Genomic DNA, 26,248 nt, shown 5'->3' on the forward strand with positions numbered 1-26,248 from the left:
TTCTCTTTTGTTTGTATAAAAGAACTTTTCTTACACTTTCAGTTCTTTTCTCTCTCTTTCTCTCTTCAAGCCCCCCCCCCCTACTTTTCTGTAATACTTTATCATGGAGATCGCTTTGATGCAAGCAAAGAAATCTTGCCCATTCATTCATGTGGCATCCGCCTCCTCTCTTCGTAGACTTACGACTGGAAGCAGTGCTAGCCAAGCCATGAGCCCTTTGATGAACAAGGCCAAGCAATGCCCCATCATGAGCAAAGCTATCCAATCTCGCTCCATTTCAACCTCCAGTGTTGTATCTCAATCTCCTTCCAAGCCCGTAAAGGCAACTGCTGGTAGGGTTTAGACAATCAAATGTTGAACATTGCGGAGATGTCTCATTTTAATTTTTTTTCGTCTCTTTATAGTCACCAATCATGGCCAGGGTCCCATCCCCGCTGCTGCCACTGCTGTTTCTCATCAGACCAAGAAGCATTTCGATTACGAAAGCTTCTATCAGGAGGAATTGGACAAAAAGCACAAGGATAAAAGTTATCGTTATTTTAACAACATCAACCGTTTGGCCCAAAAGTTCCCTCGTGCCCACACCGCTCGTGTCACCGATGAAGTGACCGTATGGTGTGCTAACGATTACTTGGGCATGGGAAGAAGTCCTGTATTGACTGATACAATGAAGTATGTCTCCGATAAATTTCCACCCCTTACATTCGCATGCAAACAAATACTAACGTGTAACGATTTAGGCGTACTTTGGATCGCTATGGCGCTGGTGCTGGTGGCACTCGCAACATTGCAGGAAATGCTGATCTTCATTTGCGTCTTGAGTCCGAATTGGCTGATCTCCATCACACAGAGGGCGCGCTCGTCTTCTCCTCATGCTACGTTGCCAATGATGCTACGCTCTCTACACTCGCTTCTAAGCTACCTGGCTGTGTCATCTTCTCTGATGCCTTGAACCACGCTTCCATGATTCAAGGTATGCGCCATTCAGGTGCTCCCAAGAAGATTTTCCGTCATAATGACATGGAGCATCTTGAACAACTCTTGCAATCTGTTGACCCCAGCGTCCCCAAGATTATTGCTTTTGAATCTGTCTACTCCATGTGTGGCTCCATTGGTCCTATCCGTAAGATTGTTGATTTGGCCAAAAAATACGGTGCCATCACCTTTTTAGATGAAGTCCATGCTGTCGGTATGTACGGTCCTCGCGGTGCTGGTGTCGCTGAGCATCTCGATTACGATTTGAATGCTGCCAATCCTACTATGGGCAATGGAAGTATCTTGGATGAGATCGATATCGTTACTGGTACTTTGGGTAAGGCCTACGGCGTTGTAGGTGGCTACATTGCTGGTTCTGCATACCTTGTTGACATGATCCGTTCTTATGCTCCCGGCTTCATCTTTACTACCTCTCTTCCCCCTGCTGTCGTTTCCGGTGCTATGGAATCTGTCAAGTATCTCAAGGAATCCAGTGCTGAACGTAGCCTTCAACAAATCAACACTCGTACCGTCAAGTCTCGTTTGGGTGATATTGGTATTCCCGTCATTCCCAATCCTTCTCATATTGTCCCTGTTCTTGTGGGTGATGCTGCCGCTGCCAAGTTAGCCTCGGATGAACTCTTGTCTGAACATGATATCTACGTTCAAAGCATTAACTACCCCACCGTCCCTGTTGGCGAGGAACGTCTTCGTATCACTCCCACCCCTGGCCACAATGCTCCTATGATCGATGAGCTTGTTCATTCTCTTGACAAGATTTGGACTCGTTATGGCTTCAAGCGTCTCGAGGATTGGTCTGCCCAAGGAGGTTGCGCAGGTGTTGGCGTTGATAATGCCGTTGAGCCTACTCCCATGTGGACTGATAAGCAACTTGGTCTTGACAAGGTTGTTGATAGCCAACAAGCTGTTAGCAATACAAACTAATTCAATCATGCCATGAATGCAACAGGGTCACATCAGACTCGTTTTTCTTTGAAATAAAGTGTTAGCCCTCTCCATTGAGGTTGATTTTTCGTCTTTTACCAAACTTTCTATAATTGCAATGTTAAATGAAGATGAGAGCTATTGTACTACCAATTCAAAAGATGCAGACAAATTCCACCTTTTATCTTGAATATTCTGATACAACCTTGGTCTGCTATCAAGTACACGGCATTGTTCACTGGCATCTTCATGTGGAAAAACCCTAGTGCATCTATATTAAGTTACACTGTGTGCCTGGACCCAGAGATGGCTGGTCTTTGGGTTACCATGTCTATGCCTTGTGAAACTTGCAACAAATTAGCTAAACGCAAACATGCAAAGCAGGCGTCGTGAAGCAAGCAAATGTAAAGCAAAACCAACAGATGAGTTGCGACTTGGATGTCTCAAGAGGGATTTCGCCAGGTCGGCCAATGTTATTGTATAATACCTTGGATCATTTGCAACAGATCCAAACATGTTGGTTTTCCCACAGTCAGTGGGGACATTTGTCATCATATGCAAATCAACAAGTTGTTTATACCGCTAAAGTAATAGCAGCATTGTGTACATTGTCCCAGATTTTCACATATAATGAAATGGCCTGGAATATTATGAATATAAAGATTGGTTCAAACATATGGGTATAGTCATGATAAACCTAGGGATTTAGAGCGTTTGCTTCTTCAACTAAGCATGATATGATGGAAGTCAAATAATGAATACTTGACCATACGTTTCTTGCCCTTACAAATGAAGCCCTCCAACTTGAAACTTAATAAAGTTCCAATACTTTCTTCGATGTCGCTACACTGTATATAATAGGCAAGCTTGGGAATTTCAAGGTGTCAATAGCATAAAATTGTAATGGCAAAGTGCTTTTAACTTGAAATACCATAAGGTATAACTCAATAGTAAATCCATTGAATGCCATACTAAAGGTTATAGAGCCCTTTTGTTCTTTGCTCTTCATATATACGGCCATCTAGTTGCTTTCTTAGTGCTTCAGCTGTTCGGGCCTGATCTTCATTGACCAACTAGAAGATGGTACCAGGAGGTTTGATCTCCCTATAACCTTCTTGGTCATTCGCAAGTATGATGAAATCCGTTCGAACCCCTTTCGAGGCTGTACTCTAGGTAACATCTAGGATTTAAGCATTAAATGTAATTTTGTTAGCTTTGCCCTCCCACGTAAGAAATACTTACTGACTATCTACAGGACGATACAGAATTCGCAGGAAAGAGATATCTGAATAAAGATAGTACATTGGCTATTGTGAATTCAATGCCACTTTTTTTGTTGTTCATTTATAATCGTATCCGCCATCATATTGTAGAGGTGGTGCTAACGTGGAGCTGCCCGTGTGTGGATGCAACTGGTGGATATTTGTATTGCTGCCTCTCTTTAACCTTCTAAATCAATTAACAATTACGATTGACGAATATGTAATATCTAAGAATTTTCGGTTTTTCTATAATACTTATACTATTCTTACATTCATAGTTACCTCCTTCGGTGTCATACAGTAATGTATTTTTTGCTGGTTGTAGTATAACAGTTAAATTTTTAGTTTGGTGGGTGCAGTCTATCCCAGCCGTAGCGAACAAAGCAGGTTCTTTCGCCTCGACGTCTACCGTGCATGAGCGATAGCCTGGGTGAGAAGAATCTACACCAATATAGCAACCATCATCGTCTGAACTGTTATCGTTGCCATTGCCATAGTTTTCCTTACCATCTATACTACACAGAAGAGTACAATTCAAGTACTGCTTAACTGCAGATACTTTTTATGTTTAACTTGCCATGTCTTTTCCTTTTTGTGGTCTAAATTTGCAAGTTGATATTGTCGCTATTGAGTCCGTGCAGTCCAACATTAACGTAGTTGAAATATTGGTTTGTCGCAAAATTTGGCTATAGGAATGAGTTACTTTCAAAGCTCTAGATTTATCAGAAATATATTATTATTTAGAAAAAAGAGTATGAAATAAATCAGCAAGTACAGGATATCGTTTATTACATAAGAAATAAGAGGGTTCATAAACTATTCGAAATGAGAGATTCGACGTCAGGAAATGGTATTAGATGGGGATCTGAGTGATAGGAGGATAACAGATCCCATCATCTATTATCCTGAATAATATGCTATAGTTAACCAAATCCATTTTTGTTCATGGATTTTCAAAATAATTTACTAATAACTTACTACTATTATAGTTCATTACTAGTAAATTTCTCCAGTGTATTCTATAAATGGAATTGTTATTGAATCCAATTTCATGTCAAAGGTTATGATCTAATAATGATATCTGTTGTGCTTGAACTGAGTTTCTCTTCGCATTTGGAGATCCCGTTTTCAGAAATAATGCATCAGCTCTGGTAGTAGTATCAAAATTTCAAAACTCAAATTGGAAACATTTGTGTACATTTAGAATTTTTGATATTATGTGGTAAATAATAGCAATCCATAAGTTGAAACATGTTGGAAATCAGTGATAAACGATTCATGTTTGCCGGGGCATTTGGTACTGGAGGAACCGGTGTCTAGTGTACTACTACAGTTGTACCTACTACAGTTGTACCTACTACATAATTTTCCATACATAATATAAAAAATCCTTCACATGAAACTGTCTTATTGATGCCAGATCAAATGATGATTGCACCTTAGCATACATTTAAATAAAGAAGAAGAACTTAAATTGTATCTATTTAGATACCCTTTTATTACAAACACAACACTATTATAAATGACAGATCAATAGGAAATAAACTAGTTGTAACCCTTCGTTGCTTCAACCTCTTAGCCAATCAGATTGCTTGAAAACTCCGCTGACCTAAAAAAAAATTTGCGAGGGTTTCCCCCTGTTTTGATGTGAGGCAAAATTTTAAGCGCCGCTATATATAGAAATATAGCTGATACTATCATCAAATGTCCCTCAGGTGCTAGAGCATGCCTTACTTACACCACCTAGCTATAAATTCAGGCATTGAGACCCTCAATCATCACTAAAGTAAGTAGCGATAACCAAGTGGAGGCAGCCTATCCACCTCCTAGCCTCGGATAGAGTCTTGTTGAGCTTCAGGGATAGGCACATCCACACAACGTAAAAAAAAGGTATGCTTCAAAGAAACATAATAATAACAAAAGAAAGAAGAAACGAACATACTACTATAGGAGTAGAGTAGTACGTAGGCAAAAAAGGAATACTCACACAAAGTGAGTCAAAGAAAAGTATGACAAATACAACATCAGAGACGTTCAGAACAGCTCATTGTTGTTGCAACAAAAATCCATACATGAGCAACATGCATGGTAATAGTCGGATGTAAAGCAACACAACCAACAAAAGAAGAAGAAAAACGCAACAAAGTAAACATCATGAATGCATTATCATGAGAAAGGAAGCAATAATACAAGCGTTCAAAGAAGTTTTATATCATTGCGACCAGAAGAAAGAAGATACTTACCACTTACCACCACCGTCGATAATAGACCAGAAGAGGATAGGCAATCACCGAATATAGACCAGAGAACGAGCATGTACCAAAGACAGTAGAGCAGGAAAGACCATATTAGCAGCAGCAACAGTAACACCAGCACTATAGACAAATCAAAGAACGAGTGACACCAGAGAACGAGCATGCACCAAACACAGTAGAGCAGGAAAAACCATATTAGCAGCAGCAGCAACAACAGCAGCATCATAGACAAACCAAAGTACGAACGCCACCAGCAGAGACCAGACAAAGACCAAAGAAGTCAATTACCACTTACCACCACCGTCGATAGACCAGAGGATACGCAACCACCTAATATAGACCAGAGAACGAGCATGTACCAAAGACAGTAGACCAAGAAAGTCCATATTAGCAGCAGCAGCAGCAGCAACATCAGCACCATAGACAAGCCAAAGAACAACGAACGACACCAGAGACCAGACAAAGACCAAAGAAGCAACCGCCAGACATGATAAACCAAAGACGCAGACAGCAGAGATACCGGAGAAGTAATGGCAGCAGCACTCACTCAAACAGGCAAAAAACTATTGAAACCTAATAAACAAACTCAATCAGCAGTGTTAATTCTACGTCTTCCAGTGCTCGTTATCGAATGGTACCTAATATATTCCACTTTAAAGAAGCAGTATCAAGCTCTTCTAACAGTACAAGACAATGTTATCGGAAGCTAGAGTGTTATTATCAATCAAACGGTGTCCAAACCACCATGGTTTGATACTAGAACGCGTTTTGCAAAAAGGGTAAAAGCGACGGCAGGGAAAAATGAGAGGGCACCCTATCCGACGTCACGACCAGTAGATTTAGTCTCAGTCTTGTGCCGTAGCAGCCGTAATTGCGGTAGTCTAATTTGAAATTATGCAGTGGTATTTTCGTGTTCAAACTTGACTTGATCTTACATCCTTTAAACGTTTTTGCTAAATTTGACTATGAAAATTGTCGTTGTCACACCCAACTTTCTAATACATCTCTAGAGAACTAAAGAAGTTGCATCGAATGGTGCTGATTACTCTCAGCTTTCAGACCAAAAATAATGAGCAATTTCCAAAAATATGAAAACAGGTTTTCTGTGAATATGTCAAAATTTAGCATATGAAAGTCTCATAGAAAGAGATTCCAATGTTGCATTTCATCTTTACGATCAATTTAATCTAATATGTATCGTAAGTAAAGTTTTCACTTTTGACGTGAAAAACGCGATCGTTTGATTTTCGAGAATTTTCCCTTGCTAATACTCATAAAAATATGAAAATTTTCATGGATTTGCAATGACAAAAAAATTTCGAGATAAAGCATCAGCAAGTAAAGTGTATCAAAGGAGGGCGATTTGATCCTATTCCAAACGTCTACAGCGCTTTGTAGCATGAGCTATTCGTGCATCAAAATGACTAAATTTAGGCACAATTTGACCAAAAATAAAATGCAGTAGGATGTGTTGACAAAGAAGTAAATAAATTCATGTTCTTTCTAATGTCTCTAATGTTCTGCATTATACAGAACTCGACACCTAAGCAATCGACACTTGTATTCTAATACTAAGGTTCAGATCTTTCTTTTGGAAATGCGCGAATACAGTAAGTTTATAACTTGAGCGTCAATGATGTTATGTAAACTTGAATCTAACAACTTGCTCAGATTGAACGAGATGCTTATCAGCTTAGCAGAACACTTTTGATGGTTGTCCGCAACAGAAATGCCATATCATCTAGCCGTCTGTTGTGCCAGAAGAAGGGCTACAAATGTCTATAAAGATTAAGGTATTCTTGATGGGTAGATATGTCTGTGTTGTGCAACAACATGGACAAGCTATGATAATTGAAGTGCATCTCGGCTATCTAGATGCTGAGGCTCACCAGATGTGATAAGTGTTGTACAACAAGATAAATTGCTACTTTGGCATCCAGAATGTAGTATTATAAATAGGAAAACTCTGGTCTTCTTCATTAATAACTCTTTAGTTTTTGTGTCTGATCTTATTCAAATAAGTCTTTTCTTGTTTTTGCAATATCAAACATTTTTTATAAGCTACAAATAATAATCCTTTTATTCTTTGTGCTTAACACTGTAGTATTCGACATCTCTTATTTTGGAGTATTTTACCCTTGATGTCATCATGCTAATACTATTTTTTATTATGATTATACAAGTGTTTATGCTTCGGACGGCTCTCTACCTTCGCGTCGCTTCGGTGTAGAGAACCAACCTGCGCAGTGGCATCTCGCGCTACCGACTGCCCTTGCGTTTCTTACCAAAAATACTGCTCCTTTCGTTTTGAACATCCACACACATGAAAGCCCTTCATATTATCTGTAAATCTGATTCTTATTATGTGATGCTCTACATCCATAATATACACGTAATTACTTCATATAAAGGCAAGTAGCATACTGGTATTTCCCCTTTTTAGTCCTCTCATACAGCAAAATCTGAGTGCATTTGAGCTGCGCTTTCTTGTGTTCAAGGCCGTTTTATATGGTCAGAATAGCACCAAATATTTACTCTCATCTGGTACATACGTATTGCCACTATTACTCAACTTTTTGGGAACCAAAAAAACATGGTCAAAATTCGACCAAAAAGCAGACCGGTGAAAAGCATGAGATACCCCTCATGGTTTTCATCAAAAATCAAACGATCGCGTTTTTCACCTTGACAATGAAGGCTTTTACTATGGTATACGAGCCTTTCAGCACTTCGGGTGGTTTCCTGACCTACGCTTCGCTTCGGTGGAAACCAACCTACGTTCAAACGGCTCGTTACTATGGTATATATTGAATCAAAATGTTTCTATCGATCTAACGTAACCCTTGAAAGCATCTTTGTGGGACTTTGATATGGAAAATCTCGACTTTTTGACCAGAAACCTCTTTTCATATTTTTTACAAATTCCTCGACAATTTTATTCAAAACATCTATCTCACTTGGTACCATTGTATGCGCCTTGAAAAGCACTCCAAGAAAGCTTAAAGACGCATTTTTTTTTTTTTTTTTTTTTTTTTGTTTTTTTTTGTAGGGGAGTCGAGCTCCAGGTTTTATTTAAAGTCCTTTAAATGTCATACTGAGGGATAGAAAAGACTGTTGGTGGACCCAATGTCTGCAAAGAAGGGGAATAAGATATTTTTGAATTAAGTTGGGAAAGAAATCTACTACTAATAAGGTGCGACACCTAGAGCCAAAACAGTCTTGCGGAAATCGTCAAAATATAGATAATGGATAGAGTACAAAACACCAAACGAGGACATCAGTACTACTTCAAAAAATCAAACAACTTGCGTTCACCAGGATTTGAACCAGGATCCTCCCGTTGGCATACGGGAGTTTCTACCACTTCGCCCTACCACCAGGGACTGCTTAAAGACGCATAAGATGGTCATCACATTTTATGTAGTCGAATCTAGCGAAATTGTTCAATCAAGTCGATTTTTATTCTTTTTTATTTGTAAGTATGAAGATTTATTAGATAAACTCATAAAAAGTATTTAGATAAATAGGAAAAGGGTGCGGGTGTAGTATAAAGTGACCCGTCCCGGAAGAGCAAAGAAATTATTTGAATAGATTTGAAGACGATATTTGTCTCAAGTTGGTCATGGCACGGTCCACTACAGACTGGTTGTCAAAGCCAACGTTATCATAATGATTGCGCCACTTGACACGCCAGATGGCTGTTAAAACACATGTTACTGCTTCAAAGATGGAGACCTTGAGAGGCGAGTCCAAGAGACAGTACGAGGACAGGTTGAGGGACAGGACATCTTGGGCAACTTGGCTCATGTCGAGTGACCCCAGAGGCACGAAGATCAGAGCAAAGTAATTGGACCAAATTTCCAAGTTGGCAGGACAGGTAAACAGCATGTGAGTTGTTGTCTCACGATAGCCACAGTACACACATAAGTCATCTGGGAGCTTAAAGATGGGACTAACATTAGCTTTGGATGAGACCTTATTATGGATCAACCGGAACCAAAGATTACGAGGTGCACTAGGCATTTTCGTTTGAAGAGAAGAGGCCATAGTGAGTCGATTTACATCCACCCGAGGGTCGGTTATTGGAGGGTGATCGCGCATGTACATTGCACGGAGCTCGGTACCAGACATGGACAGAATCTGAATACCTTGGTAGAAGAGCTTGTGACAATAGTAGGGCGACAGATCAACACCTCCACCGGTGACAAGTAATGGCTCAGGGCCAGCAGGAGAAACAAGGGAATCAGGGCATAACGTAGGCAAAAATTGGATGGTGGTGGCACGGACGGCCGTGGTCATTCTGGAAAGAAGACCAGGGCTGGAACTAGTAGTTCTTGGTTTGAACACCAACGCATCCGGGAGACGACTAGGCTCTAAGAAGACATGAGCAGGCAGCATACGAATCTGTTTGTGGTATAGGAAACCGATATCGGTAGTTGTTTGGTCGAACAATACGTTCATCGGTAGCTGCAACATGGTATCCACCGACAAGATGCAGTCGGTCCAAGACGGTTCCACAGCGAAAGCATCAACCGAACGGAAGATCGGGAGCAGGCAGTGGAGGCCAGTCAAGGAGGAGCCATATCGCATGTTGCGAAACAACAAAGGCAAGTGAGGGTGGGCAGCCCCATACGTAACCTGTATGAACGTGCAATCAAGTCGAAAGTTATCAAAGTTTGGCCAACCTAGAACAGGTTGTGGGTCTGAGCTGAAAGTAGTTTTGGCTGGTAGGGCCGGCTGACGAACTCAATGCCCTTCTAATCATGAAAGCAATGATAGAAGCTTTTGAAGCCAATGCAAAGTAGGTAGCGAATTACATAGTACCGTAATTTGCTATGCTGTTTTCTTTGAAGTCTTGCATTTAATAACACTAGCCCACCAAATACTCGCAAGATCAACTTCTTTCCTTTTCAGGCTTCGAAAGTGTGCAGGGACAATGTTGTCATGATATATGCTTATCTGTTGATGGTACCATGTCTTGATTGATATGATATTTACTTTGGGTATTTATATGATGGGGATATAGACCATTTCTCTTCACTCCTCACTTAATTACTTGGCAATCAATGTAGCGACCGAAAATGAGTTCATGTTTTTAGCTACTACCTCCCTCTTAGACTGTTTAGACACATACTACCCTATAATAAAACATGAGATTCAGAACTGTAGAATCAATCGAGCCAACATATTTATGTTATGCTCGGATTCACGGTGTATTAATGAGCATGAGCAAAATACAGCACATTTGGTATATGTGCAGCCACTGTGGCACATGCATACCCATACAGTGAACTGCTTATACACAATCACTACAAATCCTATTACATTTTGCCATTATTAAAAGTATATAAATGTTTTCATGGGATGAATGAACAGTGCATTCAAAAAGGGTGCAGCACGCTGGCAGGCCCAGAGCAGCGGGTTTGTTTATTCCATGCTTTCAAATCACGCATCATGTTATAATGCTAATGAAAGAAGTGCTTGCTACTGTAATGAAAGCTCTGAGCAGGCTTAATAAAGTCATTCTAAAGCACAACAATCAAGCTACAGAGTTACTGTACATGGCCCCTTTGTGCTTTATATTTCGGTTCCACCACAAACTAGCAAGGTACGTAGAGCTAACTCTCACTGTACGCACAGTATGTCGCAGCTTAAGCGGGTGATTCTGCTGTTTGTGTGCCTTGTCCAGAGATAGTATACATTGCATTCCAGCCATGCTACTAGGCGATGCAGGTTACGCCTAACAACTGCCGTGCACATCATCCTGCGAGCATTTTTGTTATGTGTGAGTGATATCACTGTGAATAAACTTTGCAATTCATCAGAAACAGACTACACATATGTACTTGTGTCTCATCAAAATATGCTGCGCTTTGAATGCTAGCTCCCATTGGGTGTAAATTATATCTACAACTGTGATTTCTTGAACACAGAGAGCTGAATTGCCTGAAAAATGGATACAATCTCATCTAAAAGATCCACCATGTGCTATTTTGTTGTTCATTAGTTAGTCATGAAGGCCTCTTCATATTTAGAGAGCCAAAGTGCCTTGTTTACGCCCTCTCGCACTGAAGCTGGGTGTTTCATTGCTGCAAGGAAGAACAGCCACCCTATCACTCGGAGTTGACCCAATGTCCTTTTTACAAGCTTCTTAAAAATCCTTTTAAAACGTATTTCTTTCCTCTTGTCTTTTTAAAACATCTACATGGTTCCTACTCAAGAAGAGTTCTTGATTGTACGTAACAAAAGCTATAGCGATTTCAGTGGTAGAATATTAATGACACTTGACTAGAACGAACACGACATACCATACGAAGAAGAACTCCTTCGAAGCCCCTATTCACTTCGTTCATGGCTCCACTACATTGATCATAAACGACTTGGATCATTCAACGAGCTTTGTTTTGTATTCGAACGTGCACTCAACGAACTTCCAGGCTCTTACAAACTATGGAAACAATATCTAGATCTTCGACGCGATAAACTAAAGGGCTTAAATGCAGTTCGACACAAATCGCTGTACAATCATGTCATTGCCTTGTATGAACGCGCACTCGTCCTGTTGAACAAAATGCCTCGTATCTGGTTGGATTATCTTTCATTGCTGACAACACTTCCCATCATCACAAAAACCAGAAGAGCATTTGACAGCGCTCTGCGTGCTTTGCCTGTTACTCAACATGCGCGTATCTGGGATCTTTATTTACAGTTTGCTAAAGCCGCAGGTGGAGAAACGGCTATTCGTATTTACCGTCGTTATCTCAAGGTATGTCTCTCTCGTTGTGTTTGATTCATGTTGGCTAAAACAGCTTGTGATTAGCTTGAACCCACTTTTGTCGAAAACTACATTGAAAGCCTTGTCAAACTCGAGCATTACGACGAAGCAGCACTCAAGCTTGTATCCATCGTCAATGATACCAAATTCAAATCTGCTCGTGGCAAATCACACTATCAATTATGGCAGCAATTATGTGAATTAGCAGTTGAACATTGCGACGATATCAAGAGTGTGCAAGTGGAACCAATCATTCGATCAGGCATCAAGCGATTCACAGATCAAGTAGGTGTACTATATTCTCGTTTAGCTATGTATTGGATCAAGATGGCACAACTAGAAAAAGCGAGAGATATATTTGAGGAGGGAATCACCACCGTCATGACTGTCCGAGATTTCACAGTGATATTCGATGCGTACGCTGAATTCGAGGAGGAGATGATCACAACAAAGATGGAAATGGCTGCTGAACGCGAAGCTGCTGGAGAAAAAGACGAAGAAGAGGATCTTGATCTCGATTTGCGCTTACTGCGATTTGAACGTCTAATGGATCGTCGACCTTTCTTGGTCAACGATGTGCTATTAAGACAAAATCCCAACAATGTGTTGGAATGGCAGCAAAGAGTAACGCTGTGGGGCGATAACAAGGAAAAGGTGGTTGAAACATACACTCAAGCTGTGCAAACAGTGAATCCCAAAAAAGCACACGGCAAATTGCATGAATTATGGGCTCGATTTGCTAAATTCTATGAAGACGGTGGCGACTTAACCTCTGCTCGTGCTATCTTTGAGAAGGCTGTCAAGGTGAATTACAAATCTGTCAATGATCTAGCCGAAGTGTGGTGTGAATACGCAGAAATGGAGACTCGTCATGATGATTTTGATGCAGCAATTGAAGTGATGGCTCGTGCAACACAAATCCCTGGTGTGCTGTCAGTGAATCCCAAGCAGATCAACTTTCACGATGAATCAATTCCTGTCCAGCAACGTGTATTCAAGAGCTTGCGTTTATGGAGTTTCTACATTGATTTAGAAGAAAGTGTGGGCACCATTGAAAGCACCAAGGCAGTTTACGACAAGGTGATGGATCTTCGTATCGCCAACCCACAAACCATTGTAAATTATGCAACCTTTTTGGAGGAAAATCAATACTTTGAAGAATCATTCAAGGTATATGAGCGTGGTATTGAACTATTTGGCTGGCCAATTGCTTTTGAATTGTGGAACATCTATTTGGAGAGATTCTTGAAGCGTTATGTAAGTTTGCCAAGTGCTGAATCGTCTTTATCCATTGCTGACTCTTGCATAAAAAAATAGGGTGGTACCAAGTTGGAGCGTGCAAGAGACTTATTTGAACAAGCACTCGAAGAATGCCCTCCCAAATACGCTAAGCCCATCTATCTCATGTATGGTAAACTTGAAGAAGAGCATGGTTTAGCCCGCCATGCCATGCGCATCTATGACCGTGCTACCAAAGCAGTTGCCGATGAAGACCGCATGGTCATGTACGAATACTACATTGCCAAAGCAACTGAATCATTTGGCGTTATGGCGTCCCGTGAAATCTATGAACGTGCTATTGAAGCACTCCCTGACAAGGATGTCCGTATTATGAGCTTGAGATATGCCGAATTAGAAAGAAAGTTGGGCGAAATTGATCGTGCTCGTGCTATTTATGGTTTTGCTTCACAATTATTTGATCCAAGAGTAAGTTTCTAGCAGTAATGTGCCTGAGTGAGTTACTGATTTAGCGTTTATATAGACTCAACCTGGATTCTGGAAGACTTGGCATGACTTTGAAGTTCAACATGGTAATGAAGACACTTTCAAGGAAATGCTTCGTATTAAGCGTAGTGTACAAGCAACATTCCCTAGTGTTTAAAAAGATTCGAATAAAGTAAATGTTGCTTTTATTACAGTTGTAGAAAATAGGGAGCTTTTTCCAAAATGATGGGCGTAAATCAAAAAAAAAAAAAAAAAAACTTCGAAAATATGATGGCCAATTTAGACTCAAGTCAACAAGAATGAAAGCGTATATTTCTGACAGTTAATGCTGCTCTTGTAACTGCTACTACTAAAAACAGTAGATGATGCATGAGAAGTAGGTGACGACAAAGGAGATACTGTTTGGAAATTCGATCAGTAACAAGCATTCAAGCTGACGATGATACACTCACAATGTTGACTACTGTCGGATGTCGCTGACAGTTCCTTGTTTTGATTGTCTTGTCCATTCTGTTTGCAGAGCTTTGTCCAAACTAGGTAAAAAATCGAGAATTGAAGAGTATAATGAAATTAGTACCACCATCTCCTTAACCCAACCAAATCTTGGCGAATATACGTACTTAGGCCACATGCATTGCACAACGTGCGAGGACCTATTATAGTGGAATATGTAAGAAGGCTGTCTGTATGTGGATCAAGCCAAATTGACACTACCTAGGGGGCCTTTGCGCCACTCGGGTGTTTCAGTGCTGTAAAAAAGAGTGCAGGAGAAAATTAGGGTTAAGCTTTTTGGGTAAATTGCACCAGCTATGTTACCTGTTACATGAGTGGCATTGCTGCTTGGGAGTTGGCTTGAGCTTTCTTTTTTCATTATTCTGCCATTTGCAGTTGAGTACACATAATGATTTTATAAAGCCAAATTCTAGCTTAACCTTACCAGTCGTTTTAAAGGACGCATGCTGTGGGTTGTACTCGTGCGACACTCTTGTTCTACAATGGCGGAAAATGGCCGTTTTGTTGTGGATACTGACATGATTGGAGGCAGCTGTGGCATTACGGTGGACGCTGTTGTTATTGGTTCGCTTGTTTGAGTTGGGTTGATGATCAAATTTTCAAGTTCCTTGATACTGGGTAGCTTGATGTTATTAATAGGCAATGCATTAATGAAAGATGGTCCAGCCAGTGATGTTGGTGAAAGCCTATTGTTGTTGCAAGCCTTTTATGCGATTAATCCATAGTTCAGCTTGCACATGCTACATGCACTTACCAGCTGCCTGCGATGATAGTTGTCGAATCTGTGTGTATACGACGCATTGAGTACATGCCGATGCCGATTTAAGCTTTTTATGCATACCTTTTCTGCTGCTTGGAAGCATCAACTGACATGGAAAACGAGGGTGCTGTGGATGGCCTGTCAGCACAAGAGACAGGTGATGTCGTTGATGATGATGACGAGGAAGAAGACGATGCTGGGTTGATCTTGAAAGAGTGATATTGAATCATTTGTGATTGATATGGGAAAGAAAGAGAAAGGAAGAAAGAAAAACAAATATCCCCCTTTTTTTTTTGTATCCGTTGGAGGATCATGATAGCAACAACAAGCAACAGATTACACAATAAATCAATCCAAGGTTGCACGGACAGAAACCTAGAATCTCACATATATATATATTGTAAAGTCGGAAACACCCGGTATATTCTTGCGACTTTGACTGACTGACAAGCATCATGACGCTATTATTTAGTGCGTTGATTCAAGGCATTTGCACATCACATGTGTGCTGTATGTATAGCCTGTTATATAGTCTGTACATCGCTTACTAGCAGGATCCCCCTTTTTTTTTTCACTCGCTTCTTTCTCTTTCAACCTCTTTGCAGCTTTTTCAATACACCACCATGGTCATTTGGTTCTTTGAAAACAATCATTTCGCCAACGCGTGGATACCCTTTGATAGATCAAACCAAAAGAAGCTGGAATACGTATATCGGCACCATGAGGAGATTATTCAATTATGGAATCAAAAGCAGAACGATACCATCTCTCCACTGACAGCAGACACACTTATAGACTCGGATGAGGAAGACGACTCGATTCATCCAGAAATCCAATATGATCACAACTGCATATACATCAACTTGAAGGATTCGCATTTCGAACATACCATCACACTGTACCCAACCATGCTTTTAGGTTCTTTACCTGATAGAGACATATTAATCATTAGAGCAGAAATGATGGATCATAAAAACAATAAATATTTATTGGAGTGAAAAAGGTCATTTATAGTGTCATTTGACCCGTTGTGAGACTGAGAAGACTGCGCATACCAACCGCATTTCCTGCCGCTGGCTTGAACATGATTTCCATCATTATCAGGAATACATGTTGCAGCAGTTCTTGCACTCCATTTCGCAGTAAAATGCATGCAACCACCCAGTAGAGTGTCCCTCTGTAGCGTATCATCTTTTTGATCAGTCGAACTGTAATGTGTCGAGCGGTGGTTTCAAATTTAAAGAAGAGATTCAGGAACCAATTCGGCGATCTTCTAGGATTGCTGTTATTGCCACTGTTCTGGATAGCCTGCAGTTTTTCAGACAGCAGCCAAGATGAGATGCCTTCGTTTTCAGCAGGTCGTGGGGAGGAGCTCGTGGCCATCATGTCACCCAGTTGCTTGATAGTGGAACGGAACCGAGGTGGCATACCATTGCCTAATTTAGACTGCAGTGAAAGGCCGGAGTAAGCTTTTGCTACACTAGCCAAGTTTGCATGACTAGCTACAGGTGATAATGATGCTAGCGGTGTGTTGTATAAACTAAATGACGATGGCGGCCTGGTCAATTTCTCGCCTGTTGATGTCATGCTGAGTAAAGGTGAGTTGTGTGTGTCATAGTATACAGACGAACTCGAGCTGCGTCTGCTGATAGACGGTGTTGGTAAGAGTCCATGTCTGTATTTTGTATAGTAAGCATCTGTACTCAAGCTCCATTGATATGTATCCATGCCACCAAGATCTGTATCGTATATTAGTTTTTCTCAAGTCCAGCGAGAATGCCTGCATAGTTGATGTCCATACCGATCACAATGTCTTGCTCTTCAATTAGTGCAGGCAACTCTTTTAGTTTAGGGAAATTGACTTTGGCTTTCGCTTCATTCGACAGCACCAGTTTACACATTTGCCATAATCCTTGATACATCCAGCCAAAATTGATCAAATTCACTGTGCCTGTCATTCCGGGGTATCTCCTTAACAGTGTAACAAATGACTTTAATAGGCCAATGTCCTATTATGTAAAGTTGAATAAAACCATGGCAAATCACATCTAAACAAGAACACCTACTGTGGGCAGTGAATTCGCATCCTTAAAGTCCACCAGCACAAGTGTCTCTAATACCATTGGGTGCTCTATGTTTGCCTTGATTCTCTCTTGACTTGTATCCCACAGCAGCAAACGTGCTGTTTCAAGCACAAAAATGACCAGTGGAGTCAAATAGTCGCTCACATCAGTTCCAGCTGGTGCTTTCGGTAAATGAGCCAAATTGATCATCAAAATTGGACGATTGGCTTTGTCTGTTTTGTGGAAATAGACCAACGGCTCTTCCAAGAAATCATCTGCAACTGAGGGTATTCTGATGTTGTCAATGTCTGCAATAATTCTCCAGCGTATCGTGTCCAGCAAAAGAGACAGAGCTGTTGGTAATGAGTAGTTGTTTTTGCGTAGAAATCGAAACAAGGTTGCTAAAAAAAAGCCTTGCTTAATACAGGACAGTACACGGTACGGACGCTATCAACTTACCTCTATCATCTATGAAATCATTCAATGCGTGCACCTCTTGTATTGATAAATCAAATTCATGAATCAAATGAGGTATTTCTCTCTGTATAGCACTGTGTATGCTGTCAATGGCTCGCTCATGTTGTTTATAGAGCTGATTGCTTTCAATGTGTCTTTTGCTGTATACATCCATTTTCGATTCTTGTTATAGGAAGAAGAGAAAAAAATGTGAAATTTATGTTTCATTACTTTTTGCATGTGAAAAAAGGAAGGGGGGGGGGGCATTGTTTTATTACACTTTGTGGGGTTGTGTCTCCGAATCAGTTTTTGGCTATACGTGCGACGTCAATATTGCTTGATCTCCTATGGTTGTCAGGTCCCTTTTCACTTTCTACGCAAGCAACGAGAGATCAATCGAAGGGCTGTTATTCTATCTGGCTATTAAGCGTGCTTTTGCTTTAGTGATTCATTTCAAAGATTGTATTCAATAGGCCAAAGCGCCAAATGTCATCCTTCAGTAGGATTTCGGCAAGAGTCTTAGATACTTTGTACTGTATCATTAGACGAATGTATCAGCCATAATAATTTCTCAATTAAACGACCTCACTGAAATCTCACTTTCAAGGTGTGCATCTTCACGTGAGAGTGCTCCATAAGTCATCTGTAAGTGTGTAATTGACTTTTATGCGGTGCTCCACATCTGCATCAATGACAGTGATGAACTCACGGGCAAAAAAAACATACCGGTATCACTTTTTACGAGCCAAACGTATTCAGTACACAGCAAAATTTGGGTGCACTTGAGAAGCAATTTCTTGTGTTGGAGGCTGTTTTAGACCACGAGAACAGTGCCAAACAATTGTACTTGAGTAGTAGTAACTTCCTGACACCTTTGCTCAAATTTTTGGGACCAAAAATATCATAGCCAAAAATCGACCAAAAAGCATGAGGTACCCCTCATGGAAATCTTTGAAAATCAAACGATCGCGTTTTTCACCTTAAAAATGAAGGTTTTTACTATGGTATATATTGAATCAAAATGTTTCTCTCGATCCAAAGTAACTTCTGAAACCACTTTTATGAGGCTTTCATATGCAAAATATGGCTATTTTCGCTAAAAACCTCATTTCATATTTTACCAAATAGCTCAATAAGTTTATTAAAAACACCTATTACAATTAGCACCATTGGAAGCGCCTTGAAGAATAGTTCAAGAATGTATTAGGAAGCATCGGATGATGATCACAGTTTACATAGTCGAATATCATAAAATAAATTAAAGAAGTCGTCAAAAGACACAATTTGACCAATCTTAAGTAGAAAAGTTAAACTGAGTTTGAATTGATTTTGGTAGAGGCTATGCTGTCGCTGGCTGACCTAAATGCTTTTCTAATGATGACAATGATGATTGGGATGTTGATTGAATGGAGACCATGAATTTGAAAGAACTATCGCTTAGCTTGAATGCTTTCTTTTGGCGATTGAGCATATTGTAGGATAAATATGTTACGTTCAAGCACACAGCATTACATAATACAGCTTTTTTTTTGAAGAATGGTACAGGGCTCTGGGAAACATGGAAGGATCCTATTTTGTTTGCTAGTCCATTTCAACAAAAACAGTATGAATTTCTAACCATATTGAAAAGTGAACTCGATGACAGTGTTGGTGGTATCAATGATTGGTGCTATGTGTTAAGAGAGCAAACAACATTTTCTTCGTTCTTTTTTAAATTTGTACCATTACTACTATCTTTTTGTCTTGTGGGGGGTGTTGCCAGAGAATCTGCAGGTTATATGTTTGGAGAAGCTGGTAAAACAATCCTACATCCACTGATCCTGAATTGAGTTGCAATAAGTTCATGCAACATGAGCCACTATAGCGTTGATAACTGTACACTTGATTTTATTGATATCTAAATATATTACTACTAATGAAATTATTATTCTATGCTCTTCTCTTCTTGGCCTTGGGACGACCGCCCTTCTTTTTGTTTCTTGCTGATGAGAATTTATTCTTTCCTCTGCGTTCTCCATCAAACAAGCCGTTAAAGCTGTCTTCATTGTCGTCATCGCCTCTAGCACGCTTTTGTCCAGCTTCCAACACATCAACATCTTGCTTTTTGCGATTGAGCACATTGCGATAACGTTGATTTTCTTGTTCTTCCACATCTTCCAGTCCAGCCAAATTGGAGAAATCGTTCAAGTTCTATAATAACCACATCATGAACAACGAATCCAGGTACAATGTCTGATTTACAACACTTACATCGAATTCGCTTTCAAAGCGCATCTTCTTGTTTTTGTTCAATCTCTGTTTTTCCTTACGGGTCACTGCAAGACGGACATAGTTGTCTTCTTCATAACGATCCTTCTCGGCAATGACATTGTCGATACGATCACCATAACCGGTACCCTCATTCACACCACCAAAGACACCAATTTCTTCTGGATTCTCAGACATTTCAGCCATGAGATCCTTCATCAAACGGGATCTGGATGCCTTCTCCTTCATACGAGCCTCATCACGCTCCTTCTTTCCACTCTTTCTGCCTACGTTTTCATCGTAATTGACAGGTGCCAACTTGGGTGGTCTGTACACACCAGCGGCATTGGTATCATCATCATCCACATCCTCCTCTTCGTCATCGTTGTCTTTGCTGAGCAAGTTCATGGGATTAGGTTTAAAAGCAAGAGGGTCTGCAGCAACAGCTTCTGATGTTGAGACATCAGCCTTCTTTTCTTCATTCTTTTGTGTGTTTTCGACTACTGCAGCTCTGACTAATTTGTCGATTTGATATTTGAGTTTGGCTTCAATTGGCTTCATTTTATCGAGAATCACACGAAGTTCAACAAGCGATTCTACAACAGGGTTGTTTTCTAATTGCTTTCCAGAGATCTTGAGGTGGACAAAGTAGGCGAGTTGAAGGATATATTGCAGCATCACTTGATATTTGACTTCAAGGAACGACACACCTTTAGATGTATGCACTTGATTGTCATCAATCCTAGTGTAAAATTAGTATCTATGTATTTGTAATCTACAGATGTAAGCCTACTTTTGCTTGAGAGGTTTCAATTGATTCTTCATGTCAATGATCTTTGCTTTCAGGCTTTTGATGAGCTTTGTGAATTCGACAGTCTCTGCCATGAGTTGCCAGGATGAGTATGACATTGGGAGTGAGTATTCAGTAATATTGGCTTACCATCAATAGTGTTTTCCAAGCTCTTGTCATTAGACACTTCTACTGCAGCAACTTTGGACATGATGGATGAAATAGACAGTGGAAAACGATCAAAATCATTGGAAAAAAATTCACAAAAGGCAGTTAATCAAGAGGATTTCCGGTCACAGGAGAGGCAGAAAGAAGTTGGCCAATGCGACTTGGCTGCAATGCATTGATCTAGCCCATAGTTTCTGTCAGTACAGCTCTTGTCATTGCTGACAGCCTGGGTGCATTTATCGACCATATCCTTTTCACCTTGGCAGTAGGGCTTGGATAAAACAAAATTTGACAGGTTTGGCCCTGTTTAGCTTTGTCCTCTCTCATTTGGTTGATGCAGCTCACCCCGATCTCTTGTTGAAAATAGCATTTCAATATAATCAGTCCTTTCATTGTCCCTTGCAAAGCGTACAATGGGCCAAAAAAAATATGTTTCCTAAATGAACCATTGGTGGCCATTACCAACAACACTACTCTTACCTGAACCTGCCCAGATAGCCACTGGTCAGTATGCTACAATCAAGAACACACATGAAGGATGCATAACCAATTCAAAGCAGCATAAGTATAGCATCGAAAGGATTGCCTTAACTCAGCACATCTTTTGATACCAATACTACTCAAGCTATATCAACTTTTGTGCGCATCTCCTTGAGATGAGAGTTTAAACAAACCGTTTTCAGAAAGTTAGATTTGAAAGTCATATTTCTCGAGTTCTAAAAACGCTATTGACATGAAACTGCTATCATTAAAAAGCCAGGATGAAGGATATTTTTGGCGTCAACTTTTACATACTTAGCTTTTGCTTTGAGTAAGGTACAGCCTCCCAAAAGTTGATCGTTTTGCTCAAAAACACGTAAAAAAAAAGAGGTGTTGGTATACTGAGCTTGAAAAGCCTGCAATATCGTTCAGTGCCTAATTCCTTTGATTTGATGTGTGCTGTACAATGTGCTTTGAAAACCTTACTCCACGAAGTTGTGGAGGAATTCAATGCAATTCTCACTGAGGGCGCAATACAAAAACATCTTCAGAGCTTTTTGTCAGCTGCTATACATTAATTTTACATACTGAATTGCTAGAAATCATCAGAGAACTCAAGGAACATGTAATCCCTATATTAGGTATAAGTATTGTGTGCGGAGCCTTGCCTTTCAATGTAACTCAAAATACCAATCCGGCATCTTTTTTAATTAAGTTGCTCGTTTATTTCCTTTTCCTACCTTGTTTCTTTTTGTTCTATATAGTTTTTCAATCGAATATACACCCTCACACTCCTTTTCATTCAGCTATTGAGAGCAACTCAAATTCAGTTATCAACACGTTAATACATGTCACTGTTCTCAAAGCTTTCCAAGAGTAGCGAAAAGACGCTTTATCCCTGGTCGCAGAAGAAATTGGGCGGCAGTAATAGTGCTCTTCCAAGAGCGGGCCATGCTGCTGCTGCCATCTCACCAGATGCTGTTGTTATCTATGGCGGCGTTCACCGAGCAAGTACCAAGAAGGAACTATTTTACATTGATACCAGTAAGTCGTTGCAGGGCGTGGTGTGTTTTGGCTGGTTCTGATGTGTGTGCAAAAAATATAGACAACTTGTCTGCCGCCAGCATCAATGCTGTTGGAGATATACCAAGCTCTAGAATATCACCCACGATTGTCGCTATGAACAATCATATTATGCGTATGTTTGTTTGCTTGTCGATTCACTTATATACTGAATTCCATCTATTGTAGTTTATGGAGGTAAACCGATCGTACCTGAGGAAAATTATGATGGAGGATTTTACATTTTAAATCTGAGTAAGTCAGCACATTGGGAGACAGTGGTAGTTGTGTCTAAATATCAATATTAGATACCAAGCAGTGGAATCACATTCAGTTGGAAGGAAATCAACCTGCAGCGAGATGGGGACACAGTGCAGTATCAAGCGATGGCATCATGTATATTTGGGGTGGTCAACAAGAGGGCAACTACTTTAACGACTTGTTCATGTTCAACTCCAGTACATGTAAGTGGGGAGGGGGGTGACAAACATAGAGAAGCTAGATCAACATTTAATGAGCCGTTGCAGTTAATTCAGTGCCTAGATGGGAGCAGCTAAACTACAACAATGAATGTCCTGAACCTCGATCAGGTCATATCAGTGCAATTTATGAAAACAAGTTATACATGTAAGTTGAAAGTGGAAACCTATTTAGGAGCTCTCTCCTCGTGGCCAAGTTACACAAGTTTAAATGATGTCTAACACAAAATTATTTAGTTTTGGAGGCACTGATGGACATGTCTTGTTCAACGATATTTGGTCATTCGATTTACACACCAGATTATGGCTGAAAATCGAAGCAGATGGGTTCTTACCTTCTGCCAGGGAGAGCTGTGCTTCTGCCATGGTTGAAGATGTGATTTACATTATTGGCGGAAAGGGCGAAAATGGAGTCGAATTAAACGATCTATGCGCCTATAAAATCAAAAGTAAGTTTTACTCAGTTTGCTATAGATCCAATTTCATCTAATTTCAATTTAATATAACCCACAAGGTCGTCGATGGTTTAAATTCCAAAATATGGGGCCATCACCTTCGCCTCGCCATGGACTGACCATGACAACAGTCGGTCATCGTTTGATTGTGCTTGGTGGTGATAATGAAACATCTAAAATGGAGGATTCTTCTTCGATCTTTATATTAGACAGTACTAAAATCAAATACCCCACAGATACCCCTCAACAACAGCAATCCATGGATTCGACAAATAGCGAAAGAATGTATCAGCAGCAACAGCAACAGCAACAGCAACAGCAACAGCAGCAACAGCAACATCAGCAACATCAGCAACATCAGCAACAGCAGCATCAACAGCATCAACAGCATCAACAGGCATTTGATTCTGCTTCTATTGATAGCATGAATGGCTATGCTCATCAATCGCCTCAACAGCAACACTCTCCACAACAATATCAACCCCAGTATCAACCGCAACTACAGCAACAAGGAGGAGGAGGAGGACAGGTACCTCAACAACCTCAACAGCAGGGATCTTACTCGCCGCAACAACAACATCAAACCATCCAAAAGCCTCATCCAGATCAAAGACAGACACAAAGATTGAATCCACCTAGCTCACCACTGCAACAGCTGCAACCCCGTTCTCTCGTCGGTGCTGTCATGAATGCCAACGCTGCCTATACAGAGGTCGATGCCACCATAAAGTACCCTGACGTTCAACCATCACCTACTAATAGTAGCCCTACTAGCGCAACTTCTCGGCACCGCTCTTACTATCCAGATCAGCAAAGCAATGGCCAGGTAAACTATGTGTGCTACGAGCTATTCGCACTGTTTTTCTCATTTTTCTATATTGTAGCCACCTGTGCGACCACCTAGACACATTTCAACGGTGCCTGAAGCAGCCCTTCGTCGTCCTCGTGCCACTTCTCCATTGCCACAATCCGAAGCTGACATTGCTGCAGATATTCGTCGTCAATACCAGTCGAATGCTTCGCCTACATCACCGACATCGACTGAAGGCAACGATCTCTTGATGCCTCGTAGTAGTCCAATGCAAACAAGCATTTTAGCCGCTACTGAAGATCATGCGTTTGTCGATCCCATGGTTCAACAACAGCAGCAACAGCACCAGCAGAGGATGTTGGCTCAACAGCAACAGCAGCAGCAAGCAAGTCGCTCATCACCTAGTGGACCTTTGGCTCCTCCTCCACGTCCTCCACGTGAGGGTGTAGGCTTGGGCAATACTCAACGAAACACCATGGTGGTACCTAGCGTGTCTTCAGACACATCAGTGCATCACACTATGGGAGATCATGAAGAGCCATTAAGGCCAAAATCTCATATGCCTCCTCGCAACCAATCAGTGCCCCCAAGCCAGCCTCAACCCCAACCACCACAGCCTCATCCTCCTATGGACATGCAACATACTCAGCCACAATACACTGCACAAGCATCTCCTGTGTCTTTACAACAACCTGAACAGATACCCGAGCGCTCACCCAGTCGTCAAGTGATACCCACCACATCTTCACCCTCTCCTCGTCCAAACAAATCACAGCAAGATCACGCCAAATTACAGCAAGAACATGCTGCTGCCACAGCCGCTGCAAACGAAGAACGCCAAGCACTGTTAAGAGAGATCCAAGCACGAGATGCCATTATCAGTGAAATGAAAAAGAAGGAAAACTGGTGGCGCACAGAAGTATCTTTGGCACGCAAACAACGCATCAAGAGTGATACATTCGATGATGGACCTGACGCTGATGAGGCACTTTTGATGGATGTTGATCATTTGTCAGAAGACAAGGTCAAGATCTTTGAGCAACTTGTAGCTGTCAAATCAGAACTAAGACGGGTGAGAACAAGCATCTTTCAGCAAGCACAGCCCATGTCTGAGAAGGTGGGCCAAGCGGACCGTATGCGTACTGCTGCTTTACAAGAGGCTGCCTATTTCAAAAGTAAATATTTAGCTCTCAAGGCGCGTCGTCAAGAAGACTTGGAGAATGTGGAATTAAGTCGTTGTGATACGCTGGAGAAACGATTAGCTGCTGCTTTAACAGAGAACGAAACCAATGGTAAATTGCTACAACAACTTCAAAAGAAATCGCAACACGATCAAAGTGCTCGTCAAGCCACAGAGGAGCGTGCTCATGAAGCTCAGGCGAGAGCAGAGGAAGCTCAGCAAGCACATCAACGTGCTTTGGAAGAACTGCAGACTGTGTACGCTAGAGCCACCAAGGCCGAGGTGCAGGTCCGTGACAATGCTGTCAAGATTGCAGACTTGACCCAACAATTAAGCGATGCGCTGACCGCTCAACCCGTGGTCAAGAGTCAAGAGCTAACTGAAGCACAATTGAAGGCGTCTCAATTAGAAGCAGCAAATCTCAAGGCTCGCAACGAGGCAGCCACATTGAAGCAAAAGCTGGCCGAAAACATGGATGATATTGCTCGACTGCGTACGCTTCTGCATGAACGTGAAGACTCATTGACCGAAGCTAAAATCCATGTGGAGGATTGCGAAATCCAGTTGGGTATGATGAGAGAAGCCATGAACCAACAGCAGCAGCAGCAACAACAACACCAGCAAAAGACCTCTTCTACTGTGAATAATACAGGATTTGCACCAACCAGAGCTTATTAAATCGTTCATCTACCTTAATTTATTTGTCATCTTTTTGATCATATTCCCCCATTTCCCTTCTTTTCTTCCCCTTTTTTTTTCTTTCCTAATATCACTATACTATCAATTATTGCAATAAAATTGTTAAAAACATGTTATTTATTAATTACTCAAAGCTAATGTCGGTAGA

The 26,248-nt window shown here is 40.9% G+C and overlaps 8 protein-coding genes across 8 annotated transcripts; 4 read left to right on the forward strand and 4 right to left on the reverse strand.

The window, feature by feature from the left end:
- Positions 1–103: 103 nt before the first annotated feature.
- Positions 104–1,920, forward strand: ATC70_004768 (uncharacterized protein; the record flags this gene model as incomplete). Its single annotated transcript, XM_064824068.1, has 3 exons — positions 104–332; positions 405–672; positions 741–1,920. 3 exons carry the CDS (start codon positions 104–106, stop codon positions 1,918–1,920), a joined length of 1,677 nt encoding a protein of 558 aa, XP_064677004.1.
- A 7,096-nt stretch (positions 1,921–9,016) lies between these two features.
- On the reverse strand, positions 9,017–10,027 carry ATC70_004769 (uncharacterized protein; the record flags this gene model as incomplete). The annotated part of the gene is made up of 1 exon (XM_064824069.1): positions 9,017–10,027. One exon carries the CDS (start codon positions 10,025–10,027, stop codon positions 9,017–9,019), a length of 1,011 nt encoding a protein of 336 aa, XP_064677005.1.
- A 1,615-nt stretch (positions 10,028–11,642) lies between these two features.
- On the forward strand, positions 11,643–14,094 carry SIP5_1 (SNF1-interacting protein; the record flags this gene model as incomplete). The annotated part of the gene is made up of 5 exons (XM_064824070.1): positions 11,643–11,672; positions 11,730–12,203; positions 12,258–13,469; positions 13,530–13,919; positions 13,975–14,094. 5 exons carry the CDS (start codon positions 11,643–11,645, stop codon positions 14,092–14,094), a joined length of 2,226 nt encoding a protein of 741 aa, XP_064677006.1.
- A 128-nt stretch (positions 14,095–14,222) lies between these two features.
- On the reverse strand, positions 14,223–15,440 carry ATC70_004771 (uncharacterized protein; the record flags this gene model as incomplete). Its single annotated transcript, XM_064824071.1, has 8 exons — positions 14,223–14,335; positions 14,390–14,470; positions 14,558–14,590; positions 14,652–14,686; positions 14,754–14,812; positions 14,875–15,153; positions 15,205–15,232; positions 15,292–15,440. The coding sequence occupies 8 exons, from the start codon at positions 15,438–15,440 to the stop codon at positions 14,223–14,225; spliced, it is 777 nt and encodes a 258-aa protein (XP_064677007.1).
- Positions 15,441–15,833: 393 nt separating this feature from the next.
- On the forward strand, positions 15,834–16,208 carry ATC70_004772 (uncharacterized protein; the record flags this gene model as incomplete). Its single annotated transcript, XM_064824072.1, has 1 exon — positions 15,834–16,208. The coding sequence occupies one exon, from the start codon at positions 15,834–15,836 to the stop codon at positions 16,206–16,208; it is 375 nt and encodes a 124-aa protein (XP_064677008.1).
- Positions 16,209–16,218: 10 nt separating this feature from the next.
- Positions 16,219–17,904, reverse strand: ATC70_004773 (uncharacterized protein; the record flags this gene model as incomplete). The annotated part of the gene is made up of 4 exons (XM_064824073.1): positions 16,219–16,949; positions 17,012–17,219; positions 17,277–17,674; positions 17,733–17,904. 4 exons carry the CDS (start codon positions 17,902–17,904, stop codon positions 16,219–16,221), a joined length of 1,509 nt encoding a protein of 502 aa, XP_064677009.1.
- A 1,754-nt stretch (positions 17,905–19,658) lies between these two features.
- On the reverse strand, positions 19,659–20,977 carry ATC70_004774 (uncharacterized protein; the record flags this gene model as incomplete). The annotated part of the gene is made up of 4 exons (XM_064824074.1): positions 19,659–19,919; positions 19,980–20,718; positions 20,770–20,854; positions 20,917–20,977. The coding sequence occupies 4 exons, from the start codon at positions 20,975–20,977 to the stop codon at positions 19,659–19,661; spliced, it is 1,146 nt and encodes a 381-aa protein (XP_064677010.1).
- A 1,285-nt stretch (positions 20,978–22,262) lies between these two features.
- On the forward strand, positions 22,263–26,079 carry ATC70_004775 (uncharacterized protein; the record flags this gene model as incomplete). Its single annotated transcript, XM_064824075.1, has 8 exons — positions 22,263–22,458; positions 22,520–22,612; positions 22,666–22,731; positions 22,785–22,940; positions 23,004–23,103; positions 23,193–23,404; positions 23,470–24,236; positions 24,295–26,079. The coding sequence occupies 8 exons, from the start codon at positions 22,263–22,265 to the stop codon at positions 26,077–26,079; spliced, it is 3,375 nt and encodes a 1,124-aa protein (XP_064677011.1).
- Between the last annotated feature and the right edge of the window lie 169 nt (positions 26,080–26,248).

The sequence above is a fragment of the Mucor velutinosus genome (genome assembly GCF_035048745.1).
Source record: "Mucor velutinosus strain NIH1002 chromosome Unknown tig00001542, whole genome shotgun sequence".
In the NCBI taxonomy this organism is placed as follows: Eukaryota; Fungi; Mucoromycota; class Mucoromycetes; order Mucorales; family Mucoraceae; genus Mucor; species Mucor velutinosus.